Below are 20,241 nucleotides of genomic sequence, written 5' to 3' on the forward strand. Positions count from 1 at the left end.
AGTATTTTAAAAAAAGGAAAATTTAACAATACTTGAAAAAAAATGTGGTTAGCTCTTTTCTAAATCCAAAGATTAGACAAATGAATGTGTTTAGTAGATTCTTACTGCACTCTGTGTGCGTCATCCCAACTGAGCTCTGTGTAGTCACAGAACAGCTTTTTACTCTTGTCCATTTTTTTATGTGTGCTGATGATACTGTCTGGTTCATCATAGATAATGCCTGCTGGGCAGGCAAGGTACTACTCTTGCAGGGAGTCTACCTAGCCTTAGATCCCTTTTTCCCCTTCATGAGCAGAAAAGCTTGGGGAGGGGGAATGAGAGGTGCTTGGATGAGGGGTGAGTTTAAATGGATAAGGTATCATTAAGGAGGGACAAACCTGAAATCAGAGAGGTGACATTCAGGCCACTGCTTGGCACTAAACATGTGTGTGACCTCATGTGGTCTGCTTCACCTCAGATACTATTTGCTCATGGGAACAGGATCTTTCCCACTTTGTTCAGGGCTATTGTAAGGACTAGGATGAAAAATGTGATATCTTTTTGCAAATTGTAGAGATTTATCCAAAAATGTGTCATGTGGTGGGTTGTAAGCTTTGTGCCCTCAACTGGTTTGTGGGCCTGGCCATCTTCTGGCCCCCAACATGGAGTGATTAGACATAGGCTGGTGACTAGGGTGGGGGAGCTGTGTAATTTAATAGGGTAGTGGCTGTTTCTGCCACTGGATGGTATGGCTGATGTGTGGTGGATCTAGCATGCTTTGGGACAGAGCATCTGGCTGGGCAACTCAGGTAGCACATGGTGGAATTCACTCCTTTCTCTTCTACAATTCTGTCATGTCTGGGAAATTCTGAAGTGTTTTGCTTACTACTATTTCCCGCCTAGATTTATTGTAGAGTATCACTGAGTTAGAGTCTGTTTGCCTTGAGCAGAGACCTGCAACAATTGTCCCCTAGGCCCAGGACTACTGCATCTACTCTAAGACATTGACTGGAGAGAATTATAGGCTGGAGCAGGACTGCAGGCAGAGAAAACCACCTTTGTGCAATAGTTCATTTTCTAGCTCAATCACATGAATCTTATGTGTGCTTTATTTTGGTGGACTGTTGCTTGCTATTTGATCAAAAACAAAAATTTACAATAATTACTGTCTCACATATTATGGAAAATATTTGTTGAAGCTTATAGGTTACTCTTCTAGACTTTAGGGAGGGGGTGTTCTGTGACTAATCAGGCAGCCCTAGATAATCCATCAAAGGTCACTCCTTTCATTAGATTCATGATGTCAAAACCAAGTATCTGACATTTCAGAATAGCTGTCTGCAAAGGCTAATTATGTGTTATAGAGGCTCATGCTAACTTATGAAATTTTTTTTTCATTCTTATGCTTAGCTTGGAGTCTTCCAGTCTATTAAAGTAGTAGAATAATGATGAGGTTAATCAAAGGAAGGAGGCTTTGGAAGTAATTGGCTCACACAATTATAGGTGACTTTACCTTAGCAGCATCCTCAAGTGAAGGTTAAAATATGGTTCAGTACTGAAAATGGGCGACATTGTAGTCATATTTTCTGTAACGCTTGTTTGCAAACATTTCAGCTCTTACTTGTTGTAAAGATAAAACTTAAAAATGAAGTAAACAACATTGCTTTAAAGGTTAACAGTGAGAGTATTTTTTAGTCACTTTAGCAAGAGGATTTTGCAAAGCTGATTAAGGTAACATGAAGAAAGCAGTAGATACTGAGAATGCAGCAGTGATGTGTTATGATGGGGTTTTTCTGAAAGGGCAGGACTTACAACTTGGAAGCAAAGTTTAGAACTCAAAACAAAATTGCTATTCACCTTTTAATGCTTCATTGCAAAGGCAAGTAAAACTCTTTTCAACGTTATAGTGACTAACTGTAGCACAGTAACGAATAGCAAATAGTGGGTCTCTGTTGTATTTTTACATTGACCTTGGCTTTCACCAGAGAATATATAGTTTTAGCTTAATGGGGTCAAAAGGAAATAGATGAAAAGGGATCTGATAAAGCATCCAAGATTTCTGGCTGTCAGTCTCTTGCATGATATGTTTCATTTTAGTTTCTTGAGATCTCTTGGTATGAAATATGGGTAGGATTATCAGGACAGAGAAATAATCTTACTAGGGTTTGTTACCAAAAATAGGCATTTAAGCTCAGAAGCTAGTTGATGTTTTCTGAGATATCGCATATGTGACAGTAGATATTAAGTGGTGTACTGTTTAATGGTTCCTATGTCATGTCCTTTTTAAGAAAAGGAAGTGCCCAACAAGCCCTTGCGTGTGCGCGTCCGGTCCTCAGACGACAGGCTGTCCATTGCATGGAAGGCACCACGCCTGTCAGGAGCCAAAAGTCCACGCAGATCTCGGGGTTTTCTTCTGGGCTATGGAGAGAATGGTCGGAAGATGAATTACGTTCCACTGACAAGAGATCAGCGCACCCATGAAATTAAAAAGCTGGGTAAGTTTAATATTAATTGCTATCCAACACTTTGATGATTGTCTTAGTTACTTTTCCCATTGCTGAGACAAAATATCAATACCCAAAGTTAAAAGAGAAATGGTTTATTGTAGCTCACAGTCTGTGGAGTCTGTAATCAACTGGCTCCAAGACAGGATGGCATGGCAGAAAGGCATCACAGAAGAAAAACAGTTCATGGGAGGTAGAAGGCAGCAGACAGTGAAATAGTGAAGCAAAAAGTGACAAGTCCCTTATATCCTATCCAGGCTAGGATGGGTAACACTCATACCTAGGGTGGGGTGACTTTAAGCCTAGCATTAAACTGTGAATTTACTTCAGCATCACATCCTTGATCCTAGCATCACACTCTAGGTCCAGCCACCTCCAAAGACCCCTACCTATGACTACATGAGGCTTTGTGTGGACATCTAGATATAAACAATAACATTTTATCCCTGGACCCCCAAAGGCTCACTAACATCCATTTATACAAATGATATTCAGTCCATCTCCAAGAGTTGCTAAAAAGTCCAAGTCTAAAGTTTCCACTAAGATTTAAGGCAAACTGTTAGCTTCAGATCACTATACAGATGAAAAGAAAGTTAAACACTTCCCAACACATCATGGCACAAGATTAACATTCCCACTCTAAATAGGAGGATAGAGAAGAATGGTACCAAAGCAAGGCCAAAATCCAGCAGGGCAGACATTAAATTCTTAGTTCCATGCCCAGCATCCAAGGTAATCTGTGGCAAGATGTAAACTCTATCTGCTCCTATGGCACTGCTAATGGTTGTAGCCCCATGGATTCTCTTTTAAGCTGACTCTGCTCCTTCTCTGCAATTTTTTCAGACAATCCATGTTTCTGGCTTCTCTAACCTTCTGGGGTCTCCAGTGAACCTTGGACATTACATAGTTTCCCACATTGTTCTCTCAGGGCACATTGTGTAAATGTCAAGATCATTTAAAATTTGGGTGGAAGCCTTCTGGACCCTATAACTATTGCATTCTGTATGCACCTAAAGCCAGCACCACATGGATGAGGCCAAGATTTGACCCCAGTTGAAGCAGTAACCAGGTTTACTTCTCTCTTCATTTTAGGTTTCAAGTGCCTGGATCACTGAGCACTCTGAATGAAATTTGAAGGATAGAATTCTCTAGGCTGCTACGTAGAGCATGGTACTGGAGCATTGGGTTCTCTTCTCAAAGAAAATTCCTTCACCTTTCCAAATTGAGCCTACACATGCTGGAGTCCTGCTGTTCCTTGTAATGTCATTAGTCCACCTTCTCCATTTTTTTCTTGGCAACCAAGTTCTTCTCCACTCTATCTTTGTAGTTTACAGATTCACTTGAGCTTACTTCCTGACCAAATTCATCATGTTTTAATTCATTCTGCTGAGCTCTTTGCTCTTGATTCTCAACATAGATCTGGAAAAAAGCCTCCAGCAGCAGCCATGCCACCACCTCCATGTTAGACTGTCTTGAAATTTCTTCTGCAATATTAATTAGTTCATTGTCTTTAATCTCAGTCTCAAGCAAAGTCTCTGGACATGAGCAAACTACAGATAAACTTTCTGCTAAGGCATAACACACATCATCTGCTGTCCAACAGCCAATAATGTCTTTCTTTCTGGCAGAAACTTCTTGAGCCTAGTTTTTACTGGCAGCATTTCTATCAGCATTCTGGTCTCCTGAGGTCTGATCAGAATCTTCTATCAAGTACAACTCACAGCATTCCAGGACAGCTTCTTCAGCTGGCATCTCTAAACGTTTCCAAATTCTTTCCACAAGCCAGTTCCAAAGGCTCCTTGATCTGTATAGTTCAGGAATCACAGCAATGACCCAACTTCTGTGGCATCAAATTCTGTGTTAGTTACTTTTCTCATTGTTGAGACAATCTCTGACTCCCAAAGTTAAAGGAGGAAAGGCTTATTTTATCTCACAATTTGTAGATGTTCAGTCTATAATTGGCTGGCTCCAAGGTAAGGTCGCATGGCAGAGGGGCATTGCAGAGGGAAAACAGTTTATGACAAGCAGAAGGCAGCAAAGCATTAAAATACCAAGCAGCAAGCCACAAGAAAGGACATTATTTCCATCCCTTATATTCCATCTAGGCTGCTCACCCTTAGTACTCACACGCAAAGTGGCGCACCCTAAATCCTACTGAAAACTATGCCAAGCCAATCAGTGGATTAACACAGTAATCACATACCCTTGATCCCAGCATCACACAGTTTAGATCCAGCTACCCGTGAAAAGCCTCACCTAAAGCAGCTTGTGGCTTTGTGGAGGAGAGGAACATCTAGGCATAAGTCATAACAATGATTTTTGTGAGCATTTCAATATTTAGAACATGACAGAACACTATTTTAGCTATAATTATCATTTTCCAGGTGTGACAATTATTTAAAGTCATATCCTTGATTCTATTTTAGGCAGGATTAGGGCAAGGCTATCTTCTAAATTCCTTGCATCTTTAAGCTCCTTGACCCCTTGAATCAAGCCATCTTTCTACATGAGAGTAGGGCTGATGTTTTTCACATCTTGCCTCTATTTTCATTATCTTGTTCTTTGAAGTTTTGTGTTAGAATCTTGGAACCCTAGATCTGGGGTCTCATGCAGATCAAACATGTGGCAGCTGAATGAAGATGAAAATCAGTCCTGCCCTCCTCTCCTTCTGAACCCTTAGTTGGGTGATGAAAAAAACATTGACTATAGAATGCTTATGGTAGCATGTACAGAGTCTAAGAGACATTACATGCCTGGCCCATCTGACCTACTATGGATCAGGTTATGATCTTTGCTGGCCATATTTACTGAGAGACCTGGGCAGTGGACACAGGTTGGTTCATCCTTGCACATGGAGACAGGCCTAATGGCTCTCTCTTGTCCTCTCCCTGCCTTTCTGTCTCCTTATCTCTTTGACAGATTGGAAAGAGGTTGAGTAAACATGGCTGAGCCCATTCATATCTCCTCCTCTGGGAAAAATGAGTTACTGAGAGCCCACAAATTCTATCTCATCCTGGGATTCAGAGTTAGAAAGTATCCTCATCATACATCCTCAAACTGGCTTTCTTTTTAAAAACCAGCATTAAATATTCCAGCTGCATTGCTCATTCAGGGACTCTACAAAGACTGGACAGCCCCTCCACTTACATACAATTGGGTACCTAGTAGCTTCTTGTACTCTTGATGATGTGGAGGTTGGAGGTGGAGTCTCATAATTATGTGATGTGGGAAGCCTGGAGGTAGGGAGGCCTGACTCCAGCAAGGAACAGGGAGTGTGGGTAGCCATAGGTTCATGGAATTTGAGAGAAGACACGTGGTACTCAAAATGACAGCTCCTCAGTCTTGAAAGCTAAAATCTATCAGGCAAAGTGAGAGGTTTGCAGAAAGTGAGAAGTAGGAGTGGAAAAATGGGACAGGGGTTGGAAATAACCTGAGGGAGTCAGGGAATGGTGGTAGACCCAGACATAGGTGAGGGAAGAAGCCTAGTGTCCTGCACCTCTTTTGCTCTGGGTACCATACAGCCATACTCCTTTTTAGAGTCTTGATGAAGAACCACATTCCATGGGCCAGATACTTGGGCTGTACCACAGCCCTGACCAGCATGAATTTGACTTGGAGATGTTAGGTGGGTGTTGGGCTGGTTTGTCCTCCCTGAAACAGCCCTGAAAGTTCCTATTCCATTTGGGTGGGATGTTCAGCCGCTTAGTGAAAACTCTTTGATAGTGCAGCTCTATGGGACATTCCTGGCTCAGGTGAGCCATGTGGCATTGTGCGTCTCTGCCATGAGGAGGGATAGATACGACTAAGCCAAGCAGAGCATCAGAGCCATCTCACAGTGTGGACTTTGGGCTTATTCCAGCAAAAAGAGATGAACCATCCCTTTGATCCCATGGCACAAGAAATATAGAGGGATTTCAGGAAGCAAGATACCTCCAAGCTCTATGTTCATTGTGAAGTATAACTTCAGTATTAATGTCAAGACCTAGAATCAGAGAGACTCAGTCACCTAAGCCAAAGAACAATTTGGAAAGGTTTCAGTCTGTCATTCTGAAGTCACACCTTTGCTTGAATGGTTTTCCTGCACAGATTGATGGGCTGTATTTTGGTAATATGGGCCTGACTCTCCTCAAAATATCAGCAGAATAAGAAAATCATTATTTTTGCATTCCTGATATTGCAGGAAATAATTTTCAAATGATAAGTTTTCATGTAACTGGGCTATTTTCCCCACTTCTTCAGTAGTACACTGCTAGTTCTCCTGAGGTTTATACAAAGTTTTTCTTTTTCTACCTGAACATGAGCAAAGGTTAGATGTGAGGTCGTAGCTCAGAGGTAGGCCCCAGGCCTAGGTTGAAGGGTCAGGGGCAGGCCTCTTTGCCTTCTGGTATAATGTTATCTTTTGAATTTTCACTACATAAAAGGCACTGGACTTGCCATTGTAAAAGTTCTAACAGGTCTCATAACAGAGAGGAGGTCTAATCAGAAGCTTGTCCCACTGTGGGTGGGCAGTATAGGGGTTGTGCTGTGTCCTGGGAAGTCTGCCTCTGTGTTTTATCTGAAACACTACTTTTTGGCAACACTGGGAATTGAACCCAGGGATTTTGCACTGAACTACATCCCAAGTCCATTTTTAATTTTTCAGTTTGAGACAGGGTCTTGTTAAATTTCTAAGTTGACCAGGATGGACTTGAAATTGCAGTCCTCTTGTCTCAGCCTTCCAGAGTGCTGGGATTACAAGCATGTGCATGCCACCATGCCTTGCTATCCTGCATATGACTTTCATTTTATTTATGACAGAGGTGCCACTGGGAATGTGTACTGGAGAGAATGGCCACATGTTAAGTACCTTTGGAGGAGAATGGGCTTGGAGTCCCATTAGCCGGGATCTCCTTTGCTGTAAGGGATTTCTAAAACATTTCTTACTGCGAGTTGTCTTTGTCAGGTATCATCCAAGCAGAGGCAGCAGTGTTGAAGCAGTGGTTAAAGGAGACCCCAAAGAGGAGCAGAAATCTGCACTGGTGGACAGAGCACATGAAAGGGCCAGTATCCAAGTGGGAGAGGCATAGTGATAAAGAATAGGTCAGATCTACCACTCTTCCGTCTATACCTGGAGGAATATCTACATACCCATGTTTTTCATGACACTGTTCACAATAGTTGGGTTATGAAATCAGTGCTCATAAATAGATGAATAGTTAAAACGTGGTGTATATGCATATTGGGCATGTTCAAGAAAATGTATGGAACTAGAGATCACCAAGTTAATGGAAGTAAGCTGACTCAGAAAGACAAGTATCACATGTTTTCTCTCCTATTTAGAATCTAGAGAGAAAGAAAAAAGGACGACATGAAAGTAGAGGAACAACTAAGGGAAAGGGGGAGCAGAGGGTAAGGGAGGTGGGTAGGGTCACAGTTTGTTATACGCAGGCATGGAAATGTTGTAGTGAAGCCCATTATTCTGTATTGATAATATGCACTAATAAAAAAGAACAGGTTTGGAGTCCTTCAGAAAGGTTATACTGTATCTTTGGAATATGAAACACAGTGTTTCTGCCACATCCCATATTGGGGGTCAAAAGCGAGCCATTCATTGGTTCTGAGGGAGAATACCCTAGTAGCTTGGGATGCTACTGTTAGCTAGGAAATTTTACTTCCACATTTTATTTAATAATCAGAGGACACAGAGAAAAGCTGGTGCCTGTACCATTACCTGTTCTTCGTTATAATCCTCTGAGAAAGAGATAGATTGCTGCCTAGGACCTGTTCCCTCTTCATCTGCAGTCATAAGAACCTAAGCTTTGGAGTCACACAAATTTGGCTGTAAAATATGATCACTCCATGACCTTGAGGGGTCATCTCACCCCTATGAACTTGTCCTGTGGCATTAAACTCCTCCTATGACATTTTGGGTCCATGGTAGTTTCAAGAGTGCATTAAATGTAGATGTTAAGAACTTTAAGAAATACATTGAAAGTATGTAAAAACTTTGAGTATAGGACATTACTTATTTCTTGGTAATTCTTTGCAAATAATGGACCCCTACTTTTCACAGACAGCTACTTATCCATGCTCCTAGATTGAGAATGGCAGGTTTTCTTTTTTGTTCACTTCTGGCTTGCTTCCATTGTCAATAGCATAAAGAAATTAGCAGAGCTGAAGTGATTTCTTTGGACAAAAGCTAAGTTTGATGTGCTGTGATTTTGAGTATTACCAACTTGATGTTCCTTGTGTAAAACATACATTTCAGAGCTCTTAGGTAAGGTAGCTATAAGTGCTTTTACCATAAACAGTTCACTTATGTCACAGCGTGGACTTTTCTGTCAGTAGAGAAAGTGGGGGCTTCAATATTATTGCCTTCCCTAGAATTCGCTGATGAGGAGACAGCAGTTCACTTTATGTAAATAGGTCCTTCAGTGTGAGGTCTTCGAACACAGTGTACATTTATTTAACTCAACATGTTTGTAAAGACCAGAGGCTTATTTCCCTATTTCCCTTTGAAGGAAGGTATCCTGTGTTCTAGATTTTGTTTAGGATCTTAGTATCTTTATATTATAACTAGGATCTTTATGTTATAACTTAGGATCTTTATGTTATAACTACCTGCACTAGAAATAGTTCAGGTTGCCTCATTCTAATTCTGGAATTTTCATAATTGAATTTTAATTCTTGAATTGAAGAAAGCTTCAACAGGAAGCTGGTCTGGAGAGTCTTAAGTTAGATGTTATTAATATGAATTCAGGGAAGACTGAAGTCTTCTGAGAATGAGATCTTGGGCAGGTTACTCAATTTTTATGGTTTTCTTTGTATTAGGGTTCTCTAGAGGAACAGATTCAGTTATGTATAACATATAATTATAATTGTATATAATTTATATATGATATATAATTTTTTAGGCAGGCTTATAGGATCAAAAACAAAAGAAACAGAAAAATCCTAATGCCTGACTCAAAGGCAGGAGAACTCAAAATAGCCTTCTGTGCACTTGAGAGCCAGAGGGTCCATTAACAGTCAAAAGTTGAAGGGCTGGAAGTTTACTTGAGTCACTGGTATGAGTCTATGTTGGAAGGCCAAAGAGTCTGCAGTGGAAGGCTGAAGAAACTGGAGACCAAGGTCCAAAGGCAATATGACGACTCTTAAAAAAAAAGACAGGGAGCATTTTCTTCTTTCCCTTTTTATTCTGTGCAAACTACAAGCCTATTGGTTGATGTCATCCATATCTTAGGTGGTTCTCTCCTTAGTTTGCTAGCATTTGTACCAATCATTGACAGATACTCAGAATTTACTAATCTGCTGGTGCTTCTTACTCAAGTCAAATTGACAGTTACAATTAACAGTCACATTGTTCTTATTAGTAAAATAAGATCAGATTGGAAGATAACCAGAGTTTTACCTGAGCCTCAGGCTTAAGAATACAAGTTTTAGCCAGGCACAGTGATGCAAGCCTTTAACCCCAGCACTCCAAGAAGCTGGAGCAGGAGGATTGCAAGTTATAGCCTGGGTAATTTAGTACTTTAGCCAATGAAAAAAAAAGAATTCATATTTTATTCCATAAGGTTTTTCCAAATACAGTTTTCAAGTTTAGATTAAGTTACTTATGAGTGAGACCAATATAAAACTCTGTGTGTGTGTGTGTGTGTGTGTGTGTGTGTGTCAGGGGGTAACCAACTGAAAGAAGAATCCAGGAATAAAGGTTATATTTAAATCTTTTATTTACTCTTAGCACATATGTGGAGATTCCACTGAGGATTTTAGTTTCAAAGTGTACAATGAGCTACAAGGAAAACCTTTTGGGATATGAATCCATCACAGTGGCTTCCTTCCCCTTCTTTCTGAAATCAAACACAGTAACTGACATACTGAAAGTAAAGAGGGATTTTTTTGGACAGATTATATGGGAAAACATGTTATTCTTTCTTTTAAAAACAATTATTTGTCTTTGATGTCGAGAAGATAGAAACCCATTTTTCAGGAATAATGGGTAAAATCTATTCGCTGTTTTCTAAAATAATAGTGATAATTAAATTTTTTTTGTTTAGTTCCTATAGTTCTTGGTCTGATTTTCACTTGTTCTGAGAAGTGAGAATGCCTGTGGAAGGATGGCATGGGAAGCGGGGATGGGGAACACAGGCCATAGAGGTGCGTGTCTTCCTGAGAAACCAAACTGCTATCTCAGTCCCTGCTCTTTGGTCCCCAGCCTCGGAGTCAGTGTACGTGGTCTCTCTGCAGTCTATGAATTCCCACGGGCAGAGTCAGCCGGTCTACAGGGCAGCTCTTACAAAACGCAAGATTTCAGGTGAGTTCAAAAGATGACTTGGTTGAAATTACAGTCTAGTTTGAACACCATCTTGCTTCCATGGTGCTGAATGATAGATTACATGAATAGAGAACAGAGCAAACTAGTGGCCGATTTGGTCACTTTTTGGATGCAAGTGTGTGTCTTTCACATGCAGAGGCTTCAGAGTTCTTGTGATGAAATTCATTTCACTGTGTATCCTTCACTGTACAATGGCTTTCCCATGAGTGGAGGAGCCAAACATGATTCCATGCAATGGCACAGTCTGGTTTACCCAGAATTTGCCCCAGTGAGACATCAACAGAGGAGAAAGAAAGGTAGGTGTGGAGAGATGGCGTGCAGCCATGCACACCAATGTTATTTCAGCTAACTTTGCATAAAACTGTTATTGAGACAGTGAGAACAAGTATAATGATGGCTTGATAATAGCCTGATCATTCTCTACTTGCTAAGAAATACTTATATCCATTCATGGATATTTTTATATTATTCACATTTTAACAAATTCATAATCTTTTGTGGGCTGTGTGCCTACATTTATTTTATTTTCTTTTTCATGTGTCTAACTTTAAGAACCAATCTCCAACATAATCATTTCCATGAATTTTACAGCATAAAATTAAACTTATTGTATTTTTACTTATTTTTCACATAGTGCACTTTTCATGTAATATAAAGAAGTTCCACATATGTGATGTTTCACTTATTCATTGATTTCTGCCATCAAAAGCCCTTCTATCACTTTATTAATGGGCCAAATGCTTTCTCTTTGTCCTACTTCCACATCCTTTTGAAGCATCCTGCCTCAAAAGTGAAAGCAAAACCTCAAGAGACTAAAAAGCAAGATTAAAGGTATCTCATGAGTCTTACTTCATTAGAAATTAACCTAGGATGGTAGCTTTATGACTGTGACGGATTCTAGCGATGATAAAGATAAAACTCTGTGCAAAATAGGCAAGTTGAATTCTGTTTTATATTTGATTATTAATTTTAATCTCCCTTTAGTCATATAGAGTAAAATGTGAGAACATTGAACCCAGTGTGATTCTTCCAGTTATTTGAAGCAGAATTTTCATTTCATGTCATGATTATCAAGGAAATACAAATTAAGCTTTTTAATTCCTTAAACGTTTGCTTCTTCTAATTTTTTTTAAATGATTATCTAGAACTTAAGAGCACACTGAGCAACCACTGACTTATTTGGAGTATCTTCACCGAGGAGAAGCATCTGTCATGCACTGTTCTCTTGCTGACTAGGTTGGGCAGCTTGTGAAAAGAATTGCTGATTTCTTAGGCTATGTTTAAAAAGAGCAAGGGTGGAGGTCTCAGCTTTCTAAACTGGCTAATCAAATAGTTGTTTAACTATTCATTTAATTTTACCTACATTAAAGCAGGTAGATACAACCTAAAAGTTATACAGGGTGAATGACAGAGGCTGAAAGTCAGAGGAAGTCAAGGCAGAGACTGTAGTTACAGACAGCTGTTGTGTGTGTCCCACTGTCATTTCAGAAGAGGATGAACTGGATGTACCTAAAGACATCAGTGTCCGAGTTATGTCATCACAATCTGTGCTTGTGGCCTGGGTGGATCCTGCTGTGGAAAAACAAAAGAAAGTCGTTGCATCAAGGTATCTTTATTTCTTTATTATATACGACACAGATGTGACTTTTCTCATCCTGAGAAGATGTGTGTTTAATGATTTTATTTTTCATATTTATATGAATGTTGGCCTCTCTTTTGGAGAATTGTCTCTGGTAGTCTAGTTTTCACAAAGCACGAACTACCAGGAGCTTGTGTGCACTACAGAGCCGCTCCTTATACTTACTCAGTTTTACCGTGTTTCTAGAAATTTCCTAGATTCCTTTACTTCCTTTGCCTCCATTCATGTTTTGCTTTATCTGATTGGTGTTCTGTTCATGTGCAGTTACACCTTGGGAGGAATCTTACTGGAGAGTCACAACAGGAGAACTTTTGTGTAGAATGGTGGACATTCATATAATAACTTAGTAGTTCATTAGACATTTGTCAAATACTGAATTTTTTAATGTCTAGCTTGTTTATGACTAGCAAACTGTACTTATTTTCTCTTAGATCATGACATGGTACTATTTTGGTTTTTATATTCATTTGCCAATGATGTAGAAGAAAAACACTCATAAGATTAAAATAATCTTTACCTTAAAAAGCCACTGGTGAATAAAGCCATCAAAATTTTATGTAATTCAGGGGCTAAATGATTGACATAAGTAAGAAAAAGCCAAAGATTTGGTGGCTTAGTTATTATGTATTAAATCTTGAACTTGTCTGCTGCCAGCAAGGAGAATGTAAAGTGAATGGAATATATACAAACTGTTCATCATATTGGATACACGGTTTCCTTGACCGTCTTCTAGTTAAAAAAAAAAGACATCTGTTTCTTTTGAAAGGCCTCAGAAGATTTGTGATGGTTCTCTTCTAGACACATGGCTTCCCCAACATGCAGTGTTCCTGATTACTATCATCTTTCATTTCCAGCATCTTTCTGAGAAACAGGGAAGGCTTGAGTGTTTTTTAGCAGAATTGCTTTGTAAGTGATGTAGCGTGTCTTCAACTGAAGTCTTCTAACTTATTAAATATAATGGGCAGCATATTTTTAATACATCAGATGCTTTCTACTGCAAAGAGGCCGCAAAGAAAATTTTTTTAAAGAGGAGCCCAGTAAACTGTGTTTGGCACTCTTGGAGTGTTGAGGATATCTGCTGTGTGAGGGTTTTAAGTATTGCCTTCAATGTTTGGTTTCTCTCCAGGAAAATCACACATCAGAGTGTCTTTTACAAGCTCCCCTGTCCTGCTGTATTTGTTACACATCTTTGCTTCATTTAAGGTTAATAAGTCTACTCGAAACCAAATTTTCCTTTGCCTCCTGGCCATATAGAAATATGCCTGATTTGGCATGAAATAACTGTTTTTCCTTTCTTTTTGAAGGGCCAGGATGACTTGGGCCAGTTCTGATCCTTAATGTTCCCCCTTTCTACAGCACACACATGTGTTCCCAAACTCTAAGAAGGTAGTTCTCTCAGATGGTATGGCCCACTTGTATGCCTTCCCTTTATAACTGTGCTTGATTTTGAGCAGTAAGACATTTTTGGTCTTGAATTGGACTTCTTTGGACTGTTTTAGACATTTGTGGCTGAAACTTAAACAGAGCCAAGAACATAGCCAAAAGTTTAGCTTTTCCTCACTTTTAATTTCTCATCTTACCACCAAAAGCTATCACTTATTGAGGAAGGAAAAGCAGCAAGAATTCTAGAGCTTAACTGCAAAGCGTCTAACCAACTGGGGGCCTTGTTGTGTTGCATGTTTTTACAGACAGTACACCGTGCGCTATCGAGAGAAGGGGGAATCAGCCAGGTGGGATTACAAGCAGATTGGGCACAGGCGTGTGATGATCGAGAACTTGATGCCAGACACTGTGTATGAATTTGCAGTCCGTATTTCACAGGGTGAAAGAGATGGCAAATGGAGTACATCAGTCTTCCAGAGGACGCCAGAGTCTGGTCTGTATTTGAAATGGCTTTTAGGTTTTCTATTTGTGAACTGCTTCTAAAATCCTATGTAAAGATAATTTAAGAAGCTTGTGGTGAAAAAGACCAGCCTGAGCATTTTAAAAATTCACATTAACCCTAAAATTTGCTGATGTTTCTATGTACAATACAAAGCAATTAGGATTAAGGTTTGTATTAAAAAGTTAATAAAAGAGAGAAATAAATGCAAAGAAGTTAGGAACTGTCTTATTATCTCTACATTTTGTCCTCTGCTGTCTCTTCCCTTAGCACATTGCTCTGACCTGTGCAACATGTGTGAATCACTGTTGCATGCCTGGGTGCTCCCTATGGTGCACAGCTCTTGATGTAGGGCATACTCTTGTCTCCTGAGGTGGAGGATGTGCTGAGTCTGGAGGAAAATTTTACCCTAGAGTCAATTCTTCTCCTTTAAACTAGGCTGTTAATAATTGTATTTTTAAAAAGTTAGAAGTGGATTTTAATCTTCTCTGTATATTTGAATATTTAGCTTCAAAAGAAATTCTGAATTCCTAACAGCATTTCCCTAGGTAAGTCTAATTTTACTGTAAGAGTTGGTAAAAATGACATAAATCACCGTACTTCAAAAAGAGCATCATCTGTTTCATGTGTCACAAATGTTAACACAATAGGTCTTCAGTAACCAATACGTATTGAGTCACTATCTGTCATTTGCTTTTCGGATATCCACGAGGGCAAGTGTAAAATGTTTGATTCTTTGTTGTCTTATAGCTCCTACCACAGCTCCTGAAAACCTGAATGTCTGGCCAGTCAATGGCAAACCGACAGTTGTCACTGTATCTTGGGATCCACTGCCAGAAACTGAAGGGAAAGTGAAAGGTAAGAATGTCATCCCTTAAACTCTAAGTTGCATTGACTCTGATAGATACGCATTGCTCACAGCTTTGAGGACTGAAGGTGAAACAGAAAAGCAACATATATAGAAGAGGTGCTAATCCCAGGCAGAGCTGATTGCACGCATTTTCATTGTCTAAGACTCAGCTGGTCACAAAGGTGACTATTCTTTCTATTTTCCTATGGTGGGGGTCTTTGATGTTGTGACCAGCAGGGGTGTTTTCAATTCCATGGGTATGATATTGATATTACAACTGTCACTCTCGTGTCCTTGCTAGGAGCTTTTCATTGTACCACTGAGACTGAGAAAGTAGGGGATAGTGGGAGCCCATAGGAGCATAAGTGACTTCAATGGGATCATAGATACTTTCAGTAGGTTTGAAAAACTCAAGTAATAATTTTCAGAATGTGTATTTATTACTTATTTGTCAGCCTTTATTTATTTATTTGGGTCGAAGAATGAGTAACGTTAACAAAGAAAGAATGCTGAAGCTTTCAAATAATAAAAATAGAAAAAAAATATTCACAACTAGTTAAACTAAAAAATAGCCTGTTGGAAATATAAAATAACACAGGAATCTTTTTATTTCAGTGAAAAAAAACATTTAAGAATCTTTTTGAAGTCTGGAGACATGTTAAAGAGTCATATTTTTTTTTCCTGGAAATTACCTATGGAAATATAGGAAATGTTTTTCTCCCAAGGGCAGAAAAAGATGCAATGTTTATTTTAGGAAGGAATATTTTAATTGTTACTAGATTTTGGAGAACAAGTTTGTCTAAAATATCTATGAAAAATTTGCGTAAGCTTAAATAAATCCAGAAGATCATTAGCAGCCATTCTCCTTTGAGGTTTTCTTAATTGAAGATGTTCTTTTATTTATTTATTTTTTTTGGAAATTAATCTTAAGTTATCTTTGCTGACAAGTAAGATGTCTTTATGAAGAACAGTGGAAGTTGAGGAAGGTAGATATGGGTAAGATCGATGAGATGATATCAAAATATGTGATGCCTATTTAAATTTTAAAAATGTATTACAGTGAAAGACACATTATCATTAACACCCATAAAAATGTTTCTGGTCACTTCAAACCCATTTATCCTGTGTTCTTGCTACTTTCTGAAGCACTTCTGAAAATCCCCTTTCATGTCTTTACAAGATACCATAAAAAATACAGCGAATCCCCCTGTCCTGTGCCATTCAATAGAGGGGTAGACTTGGAGAAGCGTTATTATGATGCGTTCTTATCCACCTTATACACCAGATCTGGTGCCATGTCACTGCTGGCTCTTCCCCAAAGTTAAAGGATCATGAAAAGTGAATGCTTTGAACTCATTCAGGATACTGAGACATTCTTGACAATATAATCAAAGACACTTAAAATGACTTCTAGAACTGCTTCAGAAAGTGACAAAAATGTGGGAGAAATGAGGGAGTTCTAAGTAAGAAAGAGAATTTTTTTGGGGGCAGAATGAAAGGCAATATATCTTGTACTGTAACTAAAAAATACTTAACTTTCACCGTACTTTGTGATCGTGTCTCATACACATGCTTTCTCATTTTCCAGTTTTTAAAGAATAGGGTATGTTATTCTTTTTGCTTGTTCCTCCCACTCTCAATGTAGTAAATCAGAAACAAATGAAAAAACTAAATATTTAAATTGGCCCTGTGAATAATTTCTTTTGTGACAGTTCAAACTTTGGCTCTTTATTTCTATATTAAGCACTGAGCCTGAAAAGATCTCCAAAAATGAAATAAAGACATTTTTGTTTGATCACTATTTGAGTTTAAAAAGATAGTTAATGTTCCTTTGGTGAATTTATTATTATCATACTTATTTGTTCTTTTCTTCTCCCACTTCCTAGTATATATTTATAGTTCTTTGGTGAGAAAAGTTGCTGGTCATCAATCAAATGTTGCCAGAAATAATAGCTACTGGATTTTTGTGTGAGAAAGAGTCATGTGTTTCAACTCTGCACAGTTTTCATAAGGGTGTAGTTGAGGGACTAAATTGCATAGTTAAACTGGAATATTTCCAATGCATAAAACATATACAGCATAATAGGAGGCTATATACTTTGACATGGTTAAATTTTCTCCAAATGCATTGACTTGATTAAAAAAATCTGAATTACAAAATTTTATAGGCAGCAATTTCTCTAATGTCTTACTTTTAACCACCACAAATGACTAGTTGGTTCATTTGTAATGAGAAAAGAATGCTATGTTTTTCCAGAGAAATGCTACAGAAGCATTTTTGGTTGAAAGTTTTTTTAAAATTAATGTTCTTTTTAAAGATTAGAGACTAGGATAAGAAAGACCAGGGTAAAAAAGACCTCCCATGTTCCTGCTAATTGTTGATCTTTTTTGTGATTCAAGTTGTTTTTATTAGGTCACATATTCATATTACTTGATGTTTCATAAATCTTAAACTCATCGAGAGGAAAATAGGTATAATAGTTTTTAGTTAGATGTTAAAATTATGCTTTAAAATATGACTTCATATGTTATAATTTGATATGTGATTGAGGAGATATTTTAGTTCTTTGGACTGAATTTTCTGTGGTTTTCAAAGTTTAGAGCCAAGCACAGTGGTAACCTCAGCATTCTGGGAGACTGAGGCAGGAGGGTCTTGTTTGAGCCCAGCCTGGGCAACTTAACAAGATACTGTCTCCAAATTGAAAAATACGTAACAAAAGCTGGGGATGTAGCTCAATGTGAAGGCACAGGGTTTAACCTTCAAGGCTGCAAAAAGAAAAAAAAAAAAAGTAAAACAAGGAGAGAACTTTAAGGGTGTTGTGTGCTTATAGATGCAGTCAGTTAAAAATGGAAACATTAGACATCACACAAATCTGTTATTTGGCAACTACTTTTTACAGTTTTAAATAATGTGAAACATCAGCATATGTCGCATAAAGACTACTCTTATTCTACAAAAGTGGTTTTATGCCAAAAATGGATTTTTCCTGACTTAATGTGCGAATATAAGTAAGCAGCTTGATAAACCAAAACTCTTGGGGATGGCAGCAGTTATTCAGAGTCAATTCCTAATGGTTGCCATTTTTTCCTTTATTTCTTCTATTTTGGATTTGTCATCCTACCAAGTTAGTAAATAAAGAACATAGACACAAAAAGATCAGAGTAAGTATTTTTGGTAAATTGTGTGAAGAGTGATCTCTTAACTTCTTTATGTTTAAGCAAATCGCCAGCTCATGAGCCAGCTCTGTCTGGTGGCCAGAGTGAGTGTGAGTTCACCTTCTGCTATGCCCTTCTGCTCTAGCTGTCGACTCGACGTGCACTGTCATATGTTAATTTTAGTAACGGACGTTCCAATTCATCCTGCCCATGCAGTCTGTGTGCTGGACATGGACTGTTTTCAGTTTCCTCTTTCCAACCATCTGCCAAATTGTTTCAGAATACATTCTTTCATATGCCCCGGCTCTCAAACCGTTTGGAGCAAAGTCCCTCACCTACTCTGGACACACTACTTCTGCCCTCGTGGATGGTCTGCAGCCTGGGGAACGCTATCTGTTCAAAATCCGGGCCGCAAACAGGAGAGGTCCAGGGCCACACTCCAAAGCCTTCGTTGTCGCAATGCCAACAAGTAAGTATGCAGTGTTTGTGCCTCTCTCTTCTACCTCTTTTCATTCCTGCTATTTGTTTTGTGTTACTTTGAATCATGCTTTTGGATTGAGAACTCTGGGGTGCAAAGCTTGCATATCGATTTCTTAAATATATTTATGCTCTTTTTAGAAGTTAGTCTTCCCAAAGACTAAAATACTACTGATTGCTGATAATACTGACAATTTCTACCTTATTTTTATTGCATTAATTGCATGAGTAAGATTATGTCACTGTTTAACATTGACATGAAAAGAACATTTTCCCAAGGGTCATATGACAGTTTAAATGGTTAGCCATCTGTTACGCAGCACTTAACAGTTTCAGTTAGCTCAGTTCTATTGTATTCAAGTGCAGCTTTACTCAGAGGAACTTCAGTCGTCTGGTCTATCTGATGAATGTCAAAACCAGCCAGTTAATAAAGATGCATTATTAGAGTGGCCTGCATTTGGACCATGTTTTCTTTTCTGCTTCTCCACATTTATGCCATATATGGGCAGCTCTCCCCTTCTTTATGTGCCATGAGGACCTACGATATACACAGCTTTAATCCATTAACAAACTAGAATAGATAAAGTATGCTCCGTGTGAGCCCCTGTTGCTATAGAAATCTCACTTTCCTTCCAGCGTCCTTTCTCAGTCAATTCTGTTCTTAAAATGGGGTGACAGTAAGGCACATTTAATAGTTTTCCTAGTGCAAGAGTCTTTTTAAGTTTCATTGTGGAACTGCAAATCCATGCATTATGAAAGGAATTTTAAGCAAGAAGCAAGAAGCAAGTCAAGGAAAAATAGAGAATTGTGCACTATCTCAAAAATTATAAATTTGTTACACCACTCACATGCGAGTTATATATAAACCCATGTATTCTCGAGCATAGATCACAGTATTTTGTATCTGGGTTACTCATAGCTCTTGCCTATTAAGAACAGCTATAATGCATTTGCAATACACTGACCAATTCTGTTTTTTTTAGACCTATGCAAGATTTTGTATTTATAAAACCAGTGAATTGCAGGTATTCCTCAGTATTCTCAGTGGATTGGGTCTAGACCTTCAAGGATCCCAAAATCCAAACACTAAATGCCTCATATAAAACAATATAGCATTTATGTATTCTATACTATAAATGACCTCTATCATATCATATAAATTATCTCTAGTTTACCTACAATATCTGATACAATAGAAATCTTATGTAAAAAAAAAAAAAGAAATGCTGTGTAAACACCTGTTATATTACTTAGGGGAAAATGACAAGGATAAAAGGTTTATACATGCTCAATACAATGAAATTTTCCCCCATTTTTGATAGGAGATTGGTTGAATCTGGAGATGCAGAACTCATGGATACGGAAAGTGACTGTATTTTAAAGTAGTTATTTCAGAATTCCTTCTAATAAATAAGTTATGGCATTCTGTGTAATCAATTT

General features: G+C 38.5%; 1 protein-coding gene across 3 annotated transcripts in view; it reads left to right on the forward strand.

The window, feature by feature from the left end:
- The window catches only part of Fndc1 (fibronectin type III domain containing 1), a 100,465-nt gene that overhangs the window by 40,526 nt on the left and 39,698 nt on the right, over positions 1 to 20,241 (forward strand). For all 3 annotated transcript variants that reach the window (XR_010041905.1, XM_023564568.2, XM_063232968.1), the window contains 6 exons: positions 2,268 to 2,474; positions 10,678 to 10,776; positions 12,286 to 12,403; positions 14,125 to 14,312; positions 15,069 to 15,176; positions 18,605 to 18,793. Coding sequence is in view for 2 of the 3 variants with exons in the window: in XM_023564568.2 (XP_023420336.2) it covers positions 2,268 to 2,474; positions 10,678 to 10,776; positions 12,286 to 12,403; positions 14,125 to 14,312; positions 15,069 to 15,176; positions 18,605 to 18,793 (909 nt within the window). In the remaining variant the exon portion in view is untranslated. The remainder of the gene's footprint in view (positions 1 to 2,267; positions 2,475 to 10,677; positions 10,777 to 12,285; positions 12,404 to 14,124; positions 14,313 to 15,068; positions 15,177 to 18,604; positions 18,794 to 20,241) is intronic.

This window comes from Cavia porcellus, unplaced genomic scaffold (genome assembly GCF_034190915.1).
Source record: "Cavia porcellus strain 051 isolate PalLab524CR breed Dunkin Hartley unplaced genomic scaffold, mCavPor4.1 scaffold_22, whole genome shotgun sequence".
Taxonomy (NCBI): domain Eukaryota; kingdom Metazoa; phylum Chordata; class Mammalia; order Rodentia; family Caviidae; genus Cavia; species Cavia porcellus.